Source organism: Saccopteryx bilineata, chromosome 4 (genome assembly GCF_036850765.1).
Source record: "Saccopteryx bilineata isolate mSacBil1 chromosome 4, mSacBil1_pri_phased_curated, whole genome shotgun sequence".
In the NCBI taxonomy this organism is placed as follows: domain Eukaryota; kingdom Metazoa; phylum Chordata; class Mammalia; order Chiroptera; family Emballonuridae; genus Saccopteryx; species Saccopteryx bilineata.
The window spans coordinates 222250795-222268422 of NC_089493.1; the positions used below are offsets into that span (position 1 = coordinate 222250795).

Here is a 17628-nt window from a genome sequence, read left to right on the forward strand (position 1 = left end):
ATAGTATCTGCTGGCAACATGAGTATGCTTTAAAAGAACGGGGACGCTGTGTGTGAGTTGTGTTGAAAAGAACAAAGGCTGGCTTAGTGATCTGCAGACCATATGAACTGTATAATTCCTTTATCCATATCATGCAATTCTATACTGAAGACTAATTTTAAGAAAGGAGGACTTTATGTACATATTTAAATTCATCAGGGACCCTTAAAAATCTCTGCAATACCACAAATCATGTAGCTCTTGGTGACAGTCCTATGAGGAGGCTGACATTTTCATACAGAAACAGCTGGGTGTGTTTATAGCTCAAGTGTGATATGCCCCGGTTGCCCTCTGGGATTCTTACATTACCAGATGAAAAATGTGTACCTTTTTGACAATCAGGTACACAGAAAGCAATAAAAAGCCTTTCATACCCATTAATTCCTTCTTAATTTAATCTCCATGCCCAGTCCATTTACAAGGCGCTCCAGGCAATGCACTAGATACCTGTTTGCACACTGAAAAGGAGTGAAACCAAATTCTCCTGGGTTTAGCTACCACCCTTTAATCAGAAGCCTTAAAATGGTGACTAAACAAGTGTAATGTTCCAGTGTATCAATGGGTTTCGAATTGTAAAAAGACAAGGGATGTCTAACAATCCAGTTTTTAATGCAATATTTATCTTCTTTGATACTCATCAAAATTCCCATGAAGTTACCAAAATGACCACTGCTGCTTATCTGACAGTATTTTGTTGTTGCTGTTTATTGGCAATTTTGTTATTGGGCATGTATCTGATGAAATTTAGTGAAAGAAAAACATTGCTTTACCATTCGGTGCTCAGTTTCCTTGCTTTCAGCAATTGGCATTTAATCCAGTTGGGTTTTTGCTGTTCAATGATCTGGATGACCTTTTGGGTCATGTGATTAGGGCTACTTGTCTGCACTCCCATGATACTTTCCAAACACACACAGATTAAGCCAAGTTTCTCTTTACTCCATCTGTCAAGGGAGGCACCTGTTAAAAGTTCCACAGTGTTTCCATCCTCAAATATCCGACATATAATTACAATCAAGTTCCAGACAAGCAGGCTAGCTTTCTTCAAGTCAACAAAGTTTTTTGACATTTTTCTCTCAGACAGAAAAAAGAAGTACTTAATTGGGGGAGGCAAACATGCAATCACCGTAGGTAGCTTGCTGATTACAATAGATACTGCCTGAGTAACAAGCCTGGTGAAGCCTGGGGAAGAAAAGAAAGAAAAGGTATGATTAATATTAGCATCTGCGTTCCAACACACTGTGCTGTTTTGAGTGTTGTGCAGGAATGTCTAATTCCTGTGGAGAAAATTGTTGAGGAGAGCAAGTTCTTGACATATTCCGATAGAACTCTACTAGGGTCCCCTGTAGTACTGCCTAAAATTCCCAAATGTCAAACATATTTTTTTCTCCTACAAATAAAGATTAGCAAATTCAGAATTACTGTTTATATTTTTATCTATTAAGACTCCAGGTTTAATAGGCCCAGAAGTCCTCAACTAACAAATGCAAAGCACCGCTGCTTGGCCTCTCTGTGATTTCTCTCTGTGAGCCTTTTTTCTGCTCCCTCAGAGTCCACATCAGAATCACTCCACCTTTTGTCAGCACTGGCTCCTCTTCTCTTAGTTCTTAGCCCAAATGTCACTTCCTCACAGAGCCTTCCCTCGCCAACCCATCTAAAGCAATCTCTTTATGCCCTGCCTATCCTAGCTCAAGTCCCTCCCTATCAGTAGACCCCAATTTGTTGCTTTTATTATAGTACTGTACTTGGATCAGCCAACAACTATCTCCTTTATTTGTTCATTACCTGTCACCCTCCACTGGGATATAAGCTCCATGAAGCCATTGCTGAATTCCAGCACTTAGTACTTCATATATAACAGTCATTCAATAAATATTTGTTAAATAATTGAGTCAACAAGCTTTCATGGTAATACCCATTACTCTTCTTTGCTTCTTTGTGCCCCAGGCTATTTCCACTTGGTATTTGCTAAGTAGTCCGAGACCCACCGACTGACAATTCTACTCACTCTCATTTGCTTAGTGTTATTGCCCTGAAGGACATACTGACGCTCCCTCTCTAATTCAGGGTTTCTCAACTTTGGCACTACTGACATTTTGGGCCAGATAGTCTTTTGTTATGAGGAGCTGTCCTGAGCATTACTGGATGTGTTAGTCGGATCTCCGGCCTCTACTCACTAGCACCCTCCTCAGTTGTAACAATCTAGCATTGCCAAATGCCTCCTCAGGTAAACTCTTCCCTGGTTAAGAATCATTTTCTAGATGATTCCAGAATCTCAGTCTTGGCCTTTCTCGAGGGTAGCAATCCTAAATCTTCAGCTCCCTGTTAGGTATTCCATTTCTTTGCGCTAGTCATCATTAGCTCAGTATAACTAAGTTCACTGTATTCCTCACAAAATAGTTTGGCCCTCTTTAGGTTTCTGATTATCTCATCATTCTCACATGGAGTGCCCTCTCTTTTCATGGGTCACCCACATGTTCAGTTCTTGTTTCAAAGTCCTCACCTCCTATAAATTTATGTGAACATATCTATATGACTATTGTCATAATTAGGTCCAAAAAGTGTCGTATCGTACCATATTTTGTATTATTACCTATTATTGTTTATGTTACATTGTTATGTATGTCCTCATGAGCTGTCTTTACAATTAGATTAAAAGCTCCTCAACAATATGGAAGAAAACCTCATTGCTTCTTGAGTAACCCACAAAGCTAGGCACAGTGTTGTAATCGACTATGTATGTAAATTAATTAGAATCTTGGAACTGAACGAGAAATCAAAAGAACATAGCTTTGAGTTCTTCAGTAAAACATTTACTGTTTTTACTGCACAAAAATAACAAAACAACATGAAAGATTTTTCAAAGTATTTGCCACATTCAAAGAAATCAATTTGCTCTAAAAAAGTACAAAGCACTTGGAAAACATATGTCTAATCTGTGATTTCTCAGAAACTCATAACAACTTCAGAATCATTTTAAAAATTAGCAATAGTCTTTTTACGTTTGTAAACAGGTCCAACATATATTTGAATGATTTTATAAGATGGCTGTACTAAATAAATTAAATGTGAAAGGACCTAGTTAGGTTCTTAGTAAAAAATAGTTTCTCAAATATATTTTCTTTTTTCTTTTCAAATTTTATTCAGAAAATTAAAGTTAACAGGGTGACATTGATCAATAAGAGTACATAGGTTTCAGGTAAACATTTCTATAGCATTTGAACAGTTGATTTTGTTGTATGCCCATCATCCAAAGTCAAATCATTTTCCTGACCTTATATTTGTTCCTCTTTACATCCTTTCTCCTCTCTTACTCCCCCACTCGCTGGTAACCATTTCACTTTTATCTATGTCCATGAATCTCAGTTTTATATCCCACCTATGTGTAAAAATCATACAGTTCATAGCGTTTTCTGACTTACTTATTTCACTCAGTATAATGTTCTCAAGGTTCATTCACGTTGTCAGAAAAGGCAATATGTCATCATTTCGTATGCCTAAGTAGTATTCCACTGTATATATGTACCTCATCTTCTTTATCTAATCCTCTATTGAGGGGCACTTTGGTTGTTTCCATGTCTTGGTTACTTTGAATAATGCTGCAATGAACATAGGGGTGCATGTATCCTTATGTACCAATATTTTTTAGTTTTAGGGATAGATACCCAGTAGTGGGATTGCTGGGTCATATGGTAGTTCTATTATTAATTTTTGAGGTACCACCATGATTTCTTCCATAATAGCTGTACCAGTTTACATTACCACCAGCAGTCAATGAAGGTTCTTTTTTCTCCACAGCCTCCCCAACACTTATTATTACCTGTTTTGTTAATAATAGTCAATCTAACAGGTATGAGGTGCTCTCTCACTGTAGTTTTGATTTGTATTTCTCAAATAGCTAGTGAATATGAACATCTTTTCATATATCTGCTGGCCATTTGTATGTCCTCTTGGGAGAAGTGTCTGTTCAGGTCCTCTTCTCATTTTTAAATTGGATTGTTTGCTTGTTTGTTACTGAGCTTTGTGAGTTCTCTGTATATTTTGGATATTAACCCCTTATTGGAGCTGTTGTTTGCCAATATCATCTCCCATTTATTTGGATGCCTATTTGTTTAGTTGTTAGTTTTTTTGCTGTGCAAAAGCTTTTTAGTTTTATAGTCCCATTCATATATTTTTGTCTTTACTTCCCTTGCTTTTGGGGTCAAATTCATAAACTATTCTCTATGACCAAGGTCCATGAGTTTAGTACCTATGTTTTCTTCTACGTAATTTAAAGTTTCAGATCTTATATTTAGGTCTTTGATCCATTTTGAATTAATTTTTGTGCAGAGGAACAAACTGTAGTCAAGTTTTATTCTTTTGCATGTGGCTTTCCAATTTTCCCAGTGCCATTTATTGCAAAGGCTTTCTTTTCTCCATTGTGTGATCTTTGTCAAAGATGATTTGTTCATGTATATGTGCTTTTAATTCTGGGCTCTTGATTCTGTTACATTGGTCTGTATATCTGTTTTTCTGCTAATATCATACTGTTTTGATGATTGTGGTTCTGTAGTATAATTTCAATTAAATAGTGTGATACATCCAACTTCATTTTTTTTTACTCAGAACTACATTGATGGCTTTAGATAGATCATCCAAAAATAAAATCAAGAAAGAAATATCAGCCTTAAATGACATACAGTATTGAATGGACATAATATACATTTACAGGACATTTCATCCCAAAATGTCAGATTATACATTCTTCTCTAGTGTGCATGGAACATTCTCAAGGATAGACCATATTTGGGCCACAAAACTAATATTAACAAATTCAGGAATACTGAAATTATACCAAGCATATTTTCTCACCATAAGGCTTTGAAATTAGGATTCAATTGTAAAAATAAAGCAAAGAAACCCATAAAAATGTGGTAATTAAGCAACATACTTATAAAAAATGACTGGAACAAAGAAGAAATAAAAGAAGATCAAAAATATATAAATACTAATGAAAATGATAGCATGACATATTAAAATTTCTGTGATGCAGTGAAAGCAGTAATAAGAAGAAAGTTTATATCATTATGGGCTTATATCAAGAAACAAGAGAGATCCCAAGTAAACAACCTCACATCACCCCTTAAGGAACTAGAAAAGAAGAACAAAGAAACCCAAAGTCAGCAGAAGAAAGAAAATAGTAAAAATTAGAGCCTAACAAAATGAAATAGAGAACAAAAAACTATAAAAAAAATTAGTACAACAAGGAGCTGGTTCTTTGAAGAGATTAATAGAATTGACAAACCACTGTCTAGATTCACTAAGGAAAAAAGAGGAAGAACTCATAAACAAAATCCAAAATGAAAAAAGGAGAAAATACCACAGACTTTATAGATATACAAAAAATCATAGTAGAATATTATGAAAGATTATATGTCACCAAATTTAATAACCTACAGGAAATGGATAAATTCCTAGAACTATACAATCTTCCTAGACTGAGTCACGAAGAAGTAGAAACCCTAAATAGACCCATAAGCAGGGAGCAAATCGAAACAACCATCAAAAACCTCCCCAAAAACAAAAGTCCAGGACCAGATGGCTACACTAGTGAATTCAACCAAACATTCAAAGAATATTTGGTATTTATCCTTCTCAAAGTCTTTCAAAAAATAGAAGAAGAAGCAATAATCCTCAACATATTTTATAAGGCCAACATAACTCTCATACCAAATCTGGCAAGGACAACACAAAAAAAGAAAACTACAGATCAATTTTCTCTAATGAATACAGATGCAAAAATCCTAAACAAAATACTAGCAAGTCGAATACAACAACACATTAAAAGAATAATACATCATGGTCAAGTGGGATTTACTCCAGGAGTACAATTATGGTTCAACATATGGAAATGGATCAATGTAATACGTCACATCAAAAAAACAAAGGAGAAAAATAATATTATCCTATCAATAGAGGCAGAAAAGGCATTCGATAAAATACAACATCCCTTTATGTTTAAAACATTCAATAAAAAAAAATTAGAGGAAAAGTACCTCAACATAATAAAGGCCATATATGACAAACCACTAGGTAATATCATACTAAATGGTGAAAAATGAAGGCTTTTTCCTTAAAACCAGGAATGAGACAAGGCTGCCCACTCTCTGGACTCTTATTCAACATAGTTCTGGAAGCTTTAGCCACAGTGATCAGGCAAAAGAAAGAAATAAAAGGCATTCATATCAGGAAAGAAGAATAAAGGTATCACTTATTGCAGATGACATGATCCTGTATAGAACCCCAAAGTCTCCACCAAAAAATTATTAGAAACAATAAACCAATACAGTAAAGTCACAGGATACAAATTCACTATATAAAAGTCTACTGCTTTTCCATATGCCAATTATGAACCTTCAGAAAATGAACTAAAAAAAACTATTTCCTTTACAATTGCAACAACAGAAAAATAAAGTATCTAGGAATAAATTTAACAAAAAATGTAAAAGACCTATATACTGAAAACTACAAAATATTATTGAAAAAAATTAGAAATGAGAATGGAGAAATAACAACTGACACAACAGAAATACAAAATATTGTAAGAAAATACTATGAAAAACTGTATGCCAAAAAACTAGACAACCTAGATGAAATGGACAAATTCCTTGAAACATACAATCTTCCAAAAATCAATCTGGAAGAATCAGAAAACCTAAACAGACCAATTACACCAAATGAGATCAAAACAGTTATCAAAAAACTCCCAAAAAAGAAAAGTCCTGGGCCAGATGGCTTCACAAGTGAATTCTACAAAATATTCAAAGAAGAACTAACTCCTATCCTTCTCAAGCTATTTCAAAATATTCAAGAAGAAGACTTCCAAGCTCCTTTTATGAGGAAAGCATAATTCTGATTCCAAAACCAGGCAAAGACAACACGAAGAAAGAAAATTATATGCCAATATCCCTGATGAATATAGATGCTAAAATTCTCAACAAAATATTAGCAAACCACATCCAACAATATATGGAAAAAAATCATACACCAAGATCAAGTGGGATTTATTCTGGGAAGGCAAGGCCGGTACAGTATTCACAAATCAATCAATATGATTCATCACATAAACAAAAGGAAGGAGAAAAAAACCACATGATAATTTCAATGGATGCAGAAAAAGCATTTGATAAAATCCAGCATCCACTCATGGTCAAAACTCTCAACAAAGTGGGAATACAGGGAACATACCTCAACATGATAAAGGCCATCTATGACAAACCCACAGCCAACATCATACTCAATGGGCAAAAATTAAAAGCAATCCCCTTAAGATCAGGAACAAGGCAGGGGTGCCCCCTTTCACCACTCTTATTCAACATAGTCCTGGAAGTCCTAGCTACAGCAATCAGACAAGAAGAAGAAATAAAAGGCATTCAAGTTGGAAAAGAAGAGGTAAAGCTATCATTATTTGCAGATGATATGATATTATATATAGAAAACCCAAACATCTCAGTCAAAAAACTACTGGACCTGATAAATAAATTCAGCAAAGTGGCAGGATATAAAATTAATACTCAGAAATAAGAGGCATTTTTATACACCAACAATGAACAGTCAGAAAGAGAAATTAAGGAAACAATCCCCTTCACTATTACAACCAAATAATAAAGTACCTAGGAGTACATTTAACCAAGGAGACTAAAGACTTGTACTTGGAAAATTATAAAACATTGATAAAAGAAATCAAGGAAGATGTAAACAAGTGGAAGCATGTACCATGTTCATGGATAGAAAGAATAAACATCATTAAATGTCTATATTACCTAAAGCAATTTATAAATTCAATGCAATACCAATTAAAATACCAATGACATACTTTAAAAATATAGGTCACATATTCCAAAAATTTATATGGAACCAAAAGAGAACGCAAATAGCCTCAGCAATCTTAAAAAAAATAATAAAGGAGGAGGTATCACACTTCCTGATATCAAGCTATACTTGAGGCCATTGTACTCAAAACAGTGTGGTACTGGCATAAGAATAGGCATATAGATCAATGGAACAGAACAGAGAACATAGAAATAAATCCACAGCTCTATGGACAACTGATATTTGACAAAGGAGGTAAGGGCATACAATGGAGTAAAGACAGCCTTTTTAATAAATGATGTTGGGAAAACTGGACAGCTACCGGCAAAAAAATGAAACTAGACCACCAGCTTACACCACTCACAAAAGTAAACTCAAAATGGATAAAAGACTTAAATGTAAGCCGTGAAATCATAAGCATCTTAGAAGAAAACATAGGCAGTAAGCTCTCCAACATCTCTTGCAGCGATATATTTGCTGATTTATCTCCACGGGCAAGTGAAATAAAAGACAGGATAAACAAATGGGACTATATCAAACTAAAAAGCTTTTGCACAGCCAAAGACAATAAGAACAGAATAAAAAGACAAACTACACAATGATAGAACATATTTGACAGTACATCTGATAAGGGGTTAATAACCAAAATTTATAAAGAACTTCTAAATCTCAACACCAGAAACACAATCCAATAAAAAAAGGGCAAAAGAAATGAATAGACACTTCTCCAAAGAGGACATACAGATGGCCAATAGGCATATGAAAAAAATGCTCAACATCACTAATCATTAGAGAAATGCAAATTAAAACCACAATGATAATTTCAATAGATGCAGAAAAAGTATCTATTGAATAATGCAAATAATAATAGCTTTACTTCTTCTTTTCCAACTTGAATGCCTTTTATTTCTTCTTGTTGTCTGATTGCTGTGGCTAGGACTTCCAGGACTATGTTGAATAAGAGTGGTGAAAGGGGGAACCCCTGCCTTGTTCCTGATCTTAAGGGGATTGCTTTTAATTTTTGCCGATTGAGTATGTTGGCTGCGGGTTTGTCATAAATGGCCTTTATCATGTTGAGGTATGTTCCCTGTATTCCCACTTTGTTGAAAGTTTTGATCATGAATGATGCTGGATATAACCTCACACCTGTCAGAATGGCGCTCATCAACAAAACAACACAGAATAAGTGCTGGCGAGGATGTGGAGAAAAGGGAACCCTCCTGCACTGCTGGTGGGAATGCAGACTTGCGCAGCTTCTGTGGAAAACAGTATGGAGATTCCTCAGAAAAATGAAAATCGAACTGCCTTTTAACCCAGCTGTCCCACTTTTAGGAATATACCCCAAGAACACCATAGAACTATTCCAGAAGAGACATGCACCCCCATGTTTATGGCAGCATTGTTCACAATAGTGAAGATCTGGAAACAGCCCAAGTGTTCGTCAGAGGACGAGTGAATTAAAAAGCTTTGGTACATGTATACTATGTAATACTATTCAGCCATAAGAAATGATGATATCGGATCATTTACAATAACATAGATGGACCTTGATAACATTATACAAAGTGAAATAAGCAAATCAGAAAAAAACTAAGAATTATATGAACCCATACACAGATGGGACATAAAAATGAGACTCAGGGCCCTGGCCGGTTAGCTCAGTGGTAGAGCATCAGCCTGGTGTACAGGAGTCCCGGCTTTGATTCCCAGTCAGGGCACACAGGAGAGGCACCCATCTGCTTCTCCACCCCTCTCCCTCTCCTTCCTCTCTGTCTCTCTCTTCCCCTCCTGCAGCCAAGGCTCCATTGGAGCAAAGTTGGCCCGGGTGCTAAGGATGGCTCCATGGCCTCTGCCTCAGGTGTTAGAATGGCCCTGGTTGCAACAGAGCAATGCCCCAGAAGGGCAGAGCATCACCCCCTGGTGGGTATGCCGGGTGGATCCCGGTTGGGCACATGCGGGAGTCTGTCTGACTGCTTCCCTGTTTCCAATTTCAGAAAAATACAAAAAAAAAAAAAAAATGAGACTCAGAGACATGGAGAAGAATGAGATGGTAACAGGGGGTGGGGTGCGGGGGTGGGGAGGGGGCGAGGAAGGAGAGAGAGGGTGGTGGGGGAGGGGAGGGGCACAAAGAAAACCAGATAGAAGGTGACAGAAGACAATTTGACTTTGGGTGAGGAGTATGCAGCATAATCAAATGTCAAAATAATCACCTGACCTGTGGTGGCGCAGTGGATAAAGCGTCAACATGGAACGCTGTGGTTGCCGGTTCAAAACCCTGGGCTTGCCTGGTCAAGGCTCATGTGGGAGTTGGTGCTTCCTGCTCCTCCCACCTTCTTTCTCTCAAAAATGAATAAAGTCTTAAAAATATATTTTTTTTAAATGTCAAAATAATCTGGAGATGTTTGCTCGGAACATATGTACCCTGATTTATCAATGTCACTGCATTAAAATTAATAAAAGTAAGATTAAAAAAAGCATCCAAAACTAAAAAAACCCAAAAAACATTATTGAAAAAAATTGAAAAAGACAATGAAATGGAAAAATATTCCATGTTCATCAACTGGAAGAATCATCATAGTTAAAATGGCCATATCACCGAAAGCAATACAGTCACTCCTTGCCATATTGTGGTTCACTTTTCACAGTCTCACTGTATCGTCGATTTTAAAACTGTATATATCTAATTTTGTATTGCAGATTTTTTGCTATATCTCAGGAGTTTGTAGTATATAAGTATTTTTATATATTTATTATTTTAATTATTTTTGTGGTAAAATAAGCACTTTCTAGGCTAAAAAATTGAATAGGTTTATAAGTGTGTGGCAAGAGTTTATAAAAGCCTTAAAATATATATAAATAATAAAATAAATATAAGGTTGATACTTCACAGATTTTTGCCTATCACCGGGGGTTCTGGATCTAACCCCTGCGATAGAAGAGGGACCACTGTATACAGATTTTATGCAATCCCCATCAAAATCCTAATGTCATTTTTTAAAGAAATAGAGCAAAAAGTTACTAGGTTTGTATGGAACCTTAAAAAAACCCAAATAGCCTTAAATGCTTCTTATGTGCCTGTGTCTCATACTCCCCCTTGTACCGTCAGGTATTTGAGTTCAAAGATTATATGTTATATTCTCTTTATTTTAGGTAGTAATAAATCCATTCTACTAATCACAGTGACTGTAAGTCTGTGATGATGTTAACAACACACCAGGGAGGGATCTTTTAAGAATGCTACACACGGCCCTGGCTGGTTGGCTCAGTGGAAGAGTGTCGGCCTGGCGTGCGGGGAACCCGGGTTCGATTCCTGGCCAGGGTACATAGGAGAAGCATCCATTTGCTTCTCCACCCCCCCCCTTCCTCTCTCTCTCTTCCCCTCCCGCAGCCAAGGCTCCATTGGAGCAAAGATGGCCCGGGCGCTGTGTATGGCTCCTTGGCCTCTGCCCCAGGCGCTAGAGTGGCTCTGGTTGCGGCAGAGCGACGCCCCGGAGGGGCAGAGCATTGCCCCCTGGTGGGCAGAGCGTCGCCCCTGGTGGGCGCATGCGGGAGTCTGTCTGACTGTCTCTCCCCATTTCCAGCTTCAGAAAAATTCAAAAAAAAAGAATGCTACACACTTACTTTTTTGTCTTTACTAAAATTGCCTGACTTCTATCAAAGCCATATACTTGAAATACATTGTAAGAGCCATCCCAGTTTCACAGCTGATAAAGTGTGAAAAAAAATCTTAGAATAAATGCAGTAGGATATATATATATTTATGTATTTATAATTTCTTCCTTCTTATGCATGTACTCTTGACTATAACATTTTATAATATATTTTGTGGGTTATAAAACATGCAAAATGGAAATTTATACAGAATGAGGTAAAGACAAAATAATTTCTTAAAATTAATTAAAAATTTAGTTTATTAATAGTATAAAATGTCAATAATAATGTACTGAGTAAGAATAATAAGATTTAATATGCTTCATTACTTTTAAAATTTGGGCTTACTACTCTATTAAACAGTGATTCAAAGGTCAGGTTCTAAGTGTGGTTTGTTTCCATACTTGGTGTTAACGGCTGTCATGGGGAAAGGAACTGCACAGACATGCATAGATGCACATGGAACAAGTGTACCGATAACTGCCCTGAGAAAGCACGATCCTTGCTTTCAATCGCAGCCACCAAACAGGCAAAGGCTGTTGCTGAAAGGTGACTCATAAGTATTTGTCATTCAGGATGTCAATTCGTTGATCTTGCAAACACACTGAAAAATATTTTTAAGCAAAATGTTCAAGAATCACTTAATTTTTTATTTGGAATATTTTAATCATGTTAAAACATACTATTTTTAAGTTCTTATGTGTGTAGCTATAATATTTTATAGGTGATAGTGGTTTTCATAAAGTGACTATTTCTGGTTTTTATAAAATAAATTACCTTAGTGACTTCTGATAGCACTTTGTGTATTTTTGCCATAGATTTCTTTCTCAGCAATCTGCATGTGGACAATGCCATGAATACATTTACCTTGTGGTGCTACTTCTGTTTCCCCTCCAGAATCCAGTTTCAGTTAAAACAGTTACTCCAGCAGTTTTCCCATAAAGCATTCTTTTTTATTTAAAAAGTTATTTACTATCGGCCCTGGCTGGTTGGCTCAGTGGTAGAGCGTTGGCCTGGTGTGCAGAAGTCCCGGGTTCAATTCTGGCCAGGGCACACAGGAGAGGCGCCCATCTGCTTCTCCACCCCTCCCCCTCTCCTTCCTCTCTGTCTCTCTCTTCCCCTCCCACAGCCAAGGCTCCACTGGAGCAAAGATGGCCCGGACGCTGGGGATGGCTCTGTGGCCTCTGCCTCAAGATGGCTCTGGATGCAACAGAGCTAAGCCCTAGATGGGCAGAGCATCGCCCCCTGGTGGGCATGCCGGGTGGATCCCGGTCGGGCGCATGCGGGAGTCTGTCTGTCTCCCCGCTTCCAACTTCGGAAAAATGCAAAAAAAAAAAGTTATTTACTATTGCTTCTTGGCCTTTTGGCTAAGATCAAGTGTAAAAAGTTATTTACTGCTAAGAAAGAATATATTCTCCAGTATATCTTTCATTTATTTGTTGTCAAAGAAACAAAACAACTGGTTGTTTTTGTTTTCACTCTCTGAAATAAGGGAGCAAATACCTAAGCTGATCTATATAGGAAATAGCTGACCTTTCATTCAACTCTTCCACAGATCTACTTTGTATAATTTATAGTAATATTTATTTCTTTAAAGCTTTGGTGCTTTCTAGGTAACAGTATTTGCTGACAAAGAAATAAGGATGTGCATTTCCGTTTGTCACCATAGTGTTTTACATGTTGTCATTTTTACTGTGTCAGGAAGAGCAAATGCTCCCTCTTAAGCTAGTAACTATTTGTCTTTTAATAAGTCACAATCTTCAGAAAAGATCTCTAAACACTTATCATTATTTCCACAAATTCTGCAAAATAATGAATTAAATACACCTGACTTAAAACACTGCTGGAAGAGATTACAGAGGTTTGTCTTCATTTTTGGAATGCTTGGTTTTGAAATCTTTTGCTAATCAAGACGACTTTAAACTATTTTTAGCTAATATCTCAAGGCACAATACTCACTTAGGAAGGACTCGTTTTATAAAGGATATGAAGCCAGAGTTCAAATGATTTTTTCACACATTTCCATTTCTATTCTTTTTTTTTTTTGGTCACATCTGATCAGATTATTATTGTTTTTCCTTATAATATGGCTAAGAAGGAACTCTTTTTAGAAATAGAAATAACAGTGAACTTTTTCACTTTGTCATTTGCTCTTTCTTGTATTCCTAGTATTAGTTTTAAAATGTAGTTGATTTGCTGGATACGCTTAATTCATTATCGTATGCTAAAAGCTAATGAAAGAGTGAGTTACCCTGTCTATCTCCTACCCAACAATATTGCCCCCAACACATGACTGTCTCACATACAACCAAGGGAGAATGCCAGTGACAATCTCTATATGACATTTTAATAATGTTTAATTTCTTTCTTTCAATGTTCACATACCAAAGAATTGTCTTGTACATCCCCTGAGTGTTTGTATCCAATTGAAAACAGAATTCTCTTCAAGCACCAAGAGGAGGTACCTTATTAATAGTTTATATCTGACCTCAATCCCATGACTGGTAGGTAGTAATAATTCACTTAGTAAATATTTATTGAAAGAATAAGGGACAATATCTGGCATGTAAGTATGATGTTTCTCGTATGCTGTAGTAGTAAAAATAAAGGTTGAGCAGAAATGACGAACAATGGCATCCTCCTATTGTCATATCATACCCACCAGGAATGCACAAAATGCTTTATAAAATCACTTTTCTCCTTTATCAACCTACTTTTATATAATTATGTGACTTGGCACCCCTTCATGGCTATCTATTGTGGAAATGTTGTATTTCTACTCTTAGTGATAATATTATAAAGATTATCTAGTAAGGAAAACCATAAGACAGTATCTACAAAGTAAATATTTTTGGAACTGGAGGCTCCAAATGTTATGAAATGTTACGGAAGAATTCCAAAATGCTTTTAGAAAGCAAAATTGTTTCTGCATAGAACTGTTAGGTTTTAGCTGGCTCCCTTAAATCCAGAGCCCCTTTAAAACTCAAATTACTCTCACCTGGCTCCCACTAGGGCAACTTCTTCAGTAAGCATCTTCCTCACTTGACCTCCCCCTCCCCTTAAGCAACTCCCCCCACCCTGGGAGGTTCTGAGAAATGTCCTTGGGACAAGGCCATTCAGAGGGACTTGAGGGTTGGGAAAGGGAGACAGTTTGTGACCTAGGCCAGTGGTCCCCAACCCCTGGGCCGGTACTGGTCCGTGGGCCATTTGGTACCAATCTGCAGAGAAAGAATAAATAACTTACATTATTTCCGTTTTATTTATATTTAAGTCTGAACGATGTTTTATTTTTAAAAAATGACCAGATTCCCTCTGTTACATTCGTGTAAGACTCGCTTTTGATGCTTGTCTTGGTCACGTGATACATTTTTCCATCCCACCCTAAAGGCAAGTCCGTGAAAATATTTTCTGACATTAAACCGGTCCGTGGCCCAAAAAAGGTTGGGGACCACTGACCTAGGCAACAAACCAAGATATGCTAATCTAAGCATGTTCAGGTGGAGGCAACCCCATGCCAGCAAATGCTTGCAGTAACCCCTGTATCTAGCACTCCCTCCCGCAGCTGGGCGCTGACACCCTTTGCTGGTCTCAGTCCACTTGCACCCAGGTGCTTTCAAAATAAATTTCCCTTTTGGAATGCATTAGCCTCCTGTTTTTGGTTTTTTCAGCGGTTTCTGCCTTTCAAGAATGACTTGAAAGCCACAATCAAAACAGGACTACTCCTGTAAGGTGATATGTTAACTATAGATTATCCTTCTGAATTGCTCAATATCTATGAACTATCCAAAAGCTAGAATGAAGAATGATGGCTTCAATTCAGAAAGAAAGAATTTAAGTAACAAAAAGCTGACACTCTCCAATTTCAATTAAATGGTTTAATTTGATTCAAAGGCAGTTTAATAGGGCTTGCACAGAGTTAACACATTACTGTGAAAGGTCATAGATCATTTATTTGAGTTTGTAATATAGGTTGTTGAGTAGAGCCACATTATTTAGGATCTTCATGAAGAAGAATGAAAGGCTAGTCCAGAGGTGGGGAACCTATGGCTCGTGAGCCAGATGTGGCTCTATTGATGGCTGCATCTGGCTCACAGACAAATCGTTAATAAAAAAAAACCAAACGTTAAAAATATAAAACATTCTTATGTATTACGATTCATTCATTTCCTACCGCTCATGTTCATGGTTGTGGGTGGCTAGATCCAATCACAGCTGTCCTCCAGGACAATATCAAATTTTTATTGGATAATGTGTAATGTATATGGGTCGTTGTATGGCTCTCAGGGAATTACATTTTAAAATATGTGGCGTTTATGGCTCTCTGAGCCAAAAAGGTTCCCAACCCCTGGGCTAGTCCCTTCAATTGATTTTAGTGGGCTCAACTAGAGTATTTTACTGTTGACAGTTTCTTAGAAGATGAATATATTGCTGTTCTTTTGTTCAAGAAATAAACAGAAGTTTGGAGTGGAAGACCTCAAGTGCTTACTTTTTGTCTGTTGACCAGATAACTACCAGCATTATCTGTGTGGCACAGGGTTTTATTTTTACCTAAGCTGTCTCTTTTTGATAATGGCAAACATGTGTTTATTTTAAAGCCTGTATTATTCTCAATACACCTTTAAAGGTTTTAAAATTGTTTCTGGTCTAGGAATATTATTTTAATTATAATAAAAGTTTACAACTAGATTTTTAAAAATAAAATCAATAAAGTACAAGCACCTGTTAATAAATGTCTTAAAAATTGTCAAAAAAGATGAATATAGAAAGGAAAAGTTAAATTTTTTAAATCCTAAAGATGTTTCATGAATATAGACAGATACATAATATGCATTCAAAGGAATCTTGTGAATTTCCTTTGAATGAAATTAGACTTAAAGGAAATTAGTCAAAATCATGTAATATGTGAATACTAACATGAACAAGAAGTAGAAATATCTAGGTAGAAATAAACAATTTAAAAAAGCAGGACATGATTAATGAAGTAAATGAATAATGTCAGTAGTTAATGGTTTTTAAATATTACATTTGGTAGATGCAATGCCATGAATAGTAGCAACACACTAAGTTCAGAACCATAGGTATTAGAGGAAATATGCCCTGTCAGAAAAATATGTGGGTATTAAATAGAGTGCTATTTTTGACTTAAAAGCCACAAAGATAGGCATGTTAACAACAGGAAAGAAAGTTATGGGATGAACACACAATGTGGGGTACAGAGATGTGCTGTAGAATTGAGCACCTGAAACCTGTATAATTATATTAACCAGTGTCACCCAAAAATAATTACTTAAAAAACATTTTTAAAAAATTATAATTGGTGGTTGAGAAGAAGAACTTCAAAAAAGAATAATTAAACTAAACATCACAGAAATTCCCTTAAGAGTATGAATTTTAGATTACTCAACAGACTTAAAGGAAATTAGTCAAAATCATGTAATATGTGAATACTAACATGAACACAAAATGTTACAGAAAATTCAGAATTGGTAGTTATATAAATGACCATTGAGTCATTTTCATTTCTACTTTCCTTGATCATATGACTCACAGTAAAAAAAAATAATGGGTCCTAAATATACATGGTAAAAAGAAAACTAATCTTGTTTATAAATTGTATCATTTTTAGCACTTTACTTGATATGTTAGAAAATTGCTTCTTCAGGGATGTGTTCTTACGGAAAAATAAATATACCTTTGCTTGATTCCTTCCTTTTGGTTTCTTTTGGAATATAATCCCATTCTTTTGGAATGCTCTCATGTAAACATTCAGGAACACCATGCTTATTTGAGTTTGTCTCACAGTTTCTCCTAGAGCTCATCACAGATATTATCTGCTGCACAATGTCCTTGACAGTGTCGGTCAGTGCCAATCTCAAGCATCGGATGACTTCTGGCTCAGACTCCATGCATGTTGAGACTTCAAAATCAGAACATATTACAATTAGAATCTGGCAATATTTTGTGCCTTATTCAATTAGGAATTCAGGTTCTAAATGATCTAGTGTAAAGCCATAGGAAAGGAGAGCTGCTTTTAATCTATAAATTATGTACTTGATAAACAGTTCATAAACATTTGAAAAAAACGTTTCT

At 36.2% G+C, this 17628-nt stretch overlaps 1 protein-coding gene and 1 pseudogene across 1 annotated transcript in view; one reads left to right on the forward strand and one right to left on the reverse strand.

Moving 5' to 3' along the window:
* The window catches only part of KIAA0825 (KIAA0825 ortholog), a 565493-nt gene that overhangs the window by 293479 nt on the left and 254386 nt on the right, over nucleotides 1–17628 (reverse strand). Inside the window, exons 16-17 of the mRNA XM_066273833.1 lie at nucleotides 17231–17455; nucleotides 810–1218 (exon numbers count right to left, since the gene is read on the reverse strand). Coding sequence (XP_066129930.1) covers nucleotides 810–1218; nucleotides 17231–17455 — 634 coding nt within the window. The remainder of the gene's footprint in view (nucleotides 1–809; nucleotides 1219–17230; nucleotides 17456–17628) is intronic.
* Nucleotides 12886–13041, forward strand: LOC136336809 (U2 spliceosomal RNA; annotated as a pseudogene).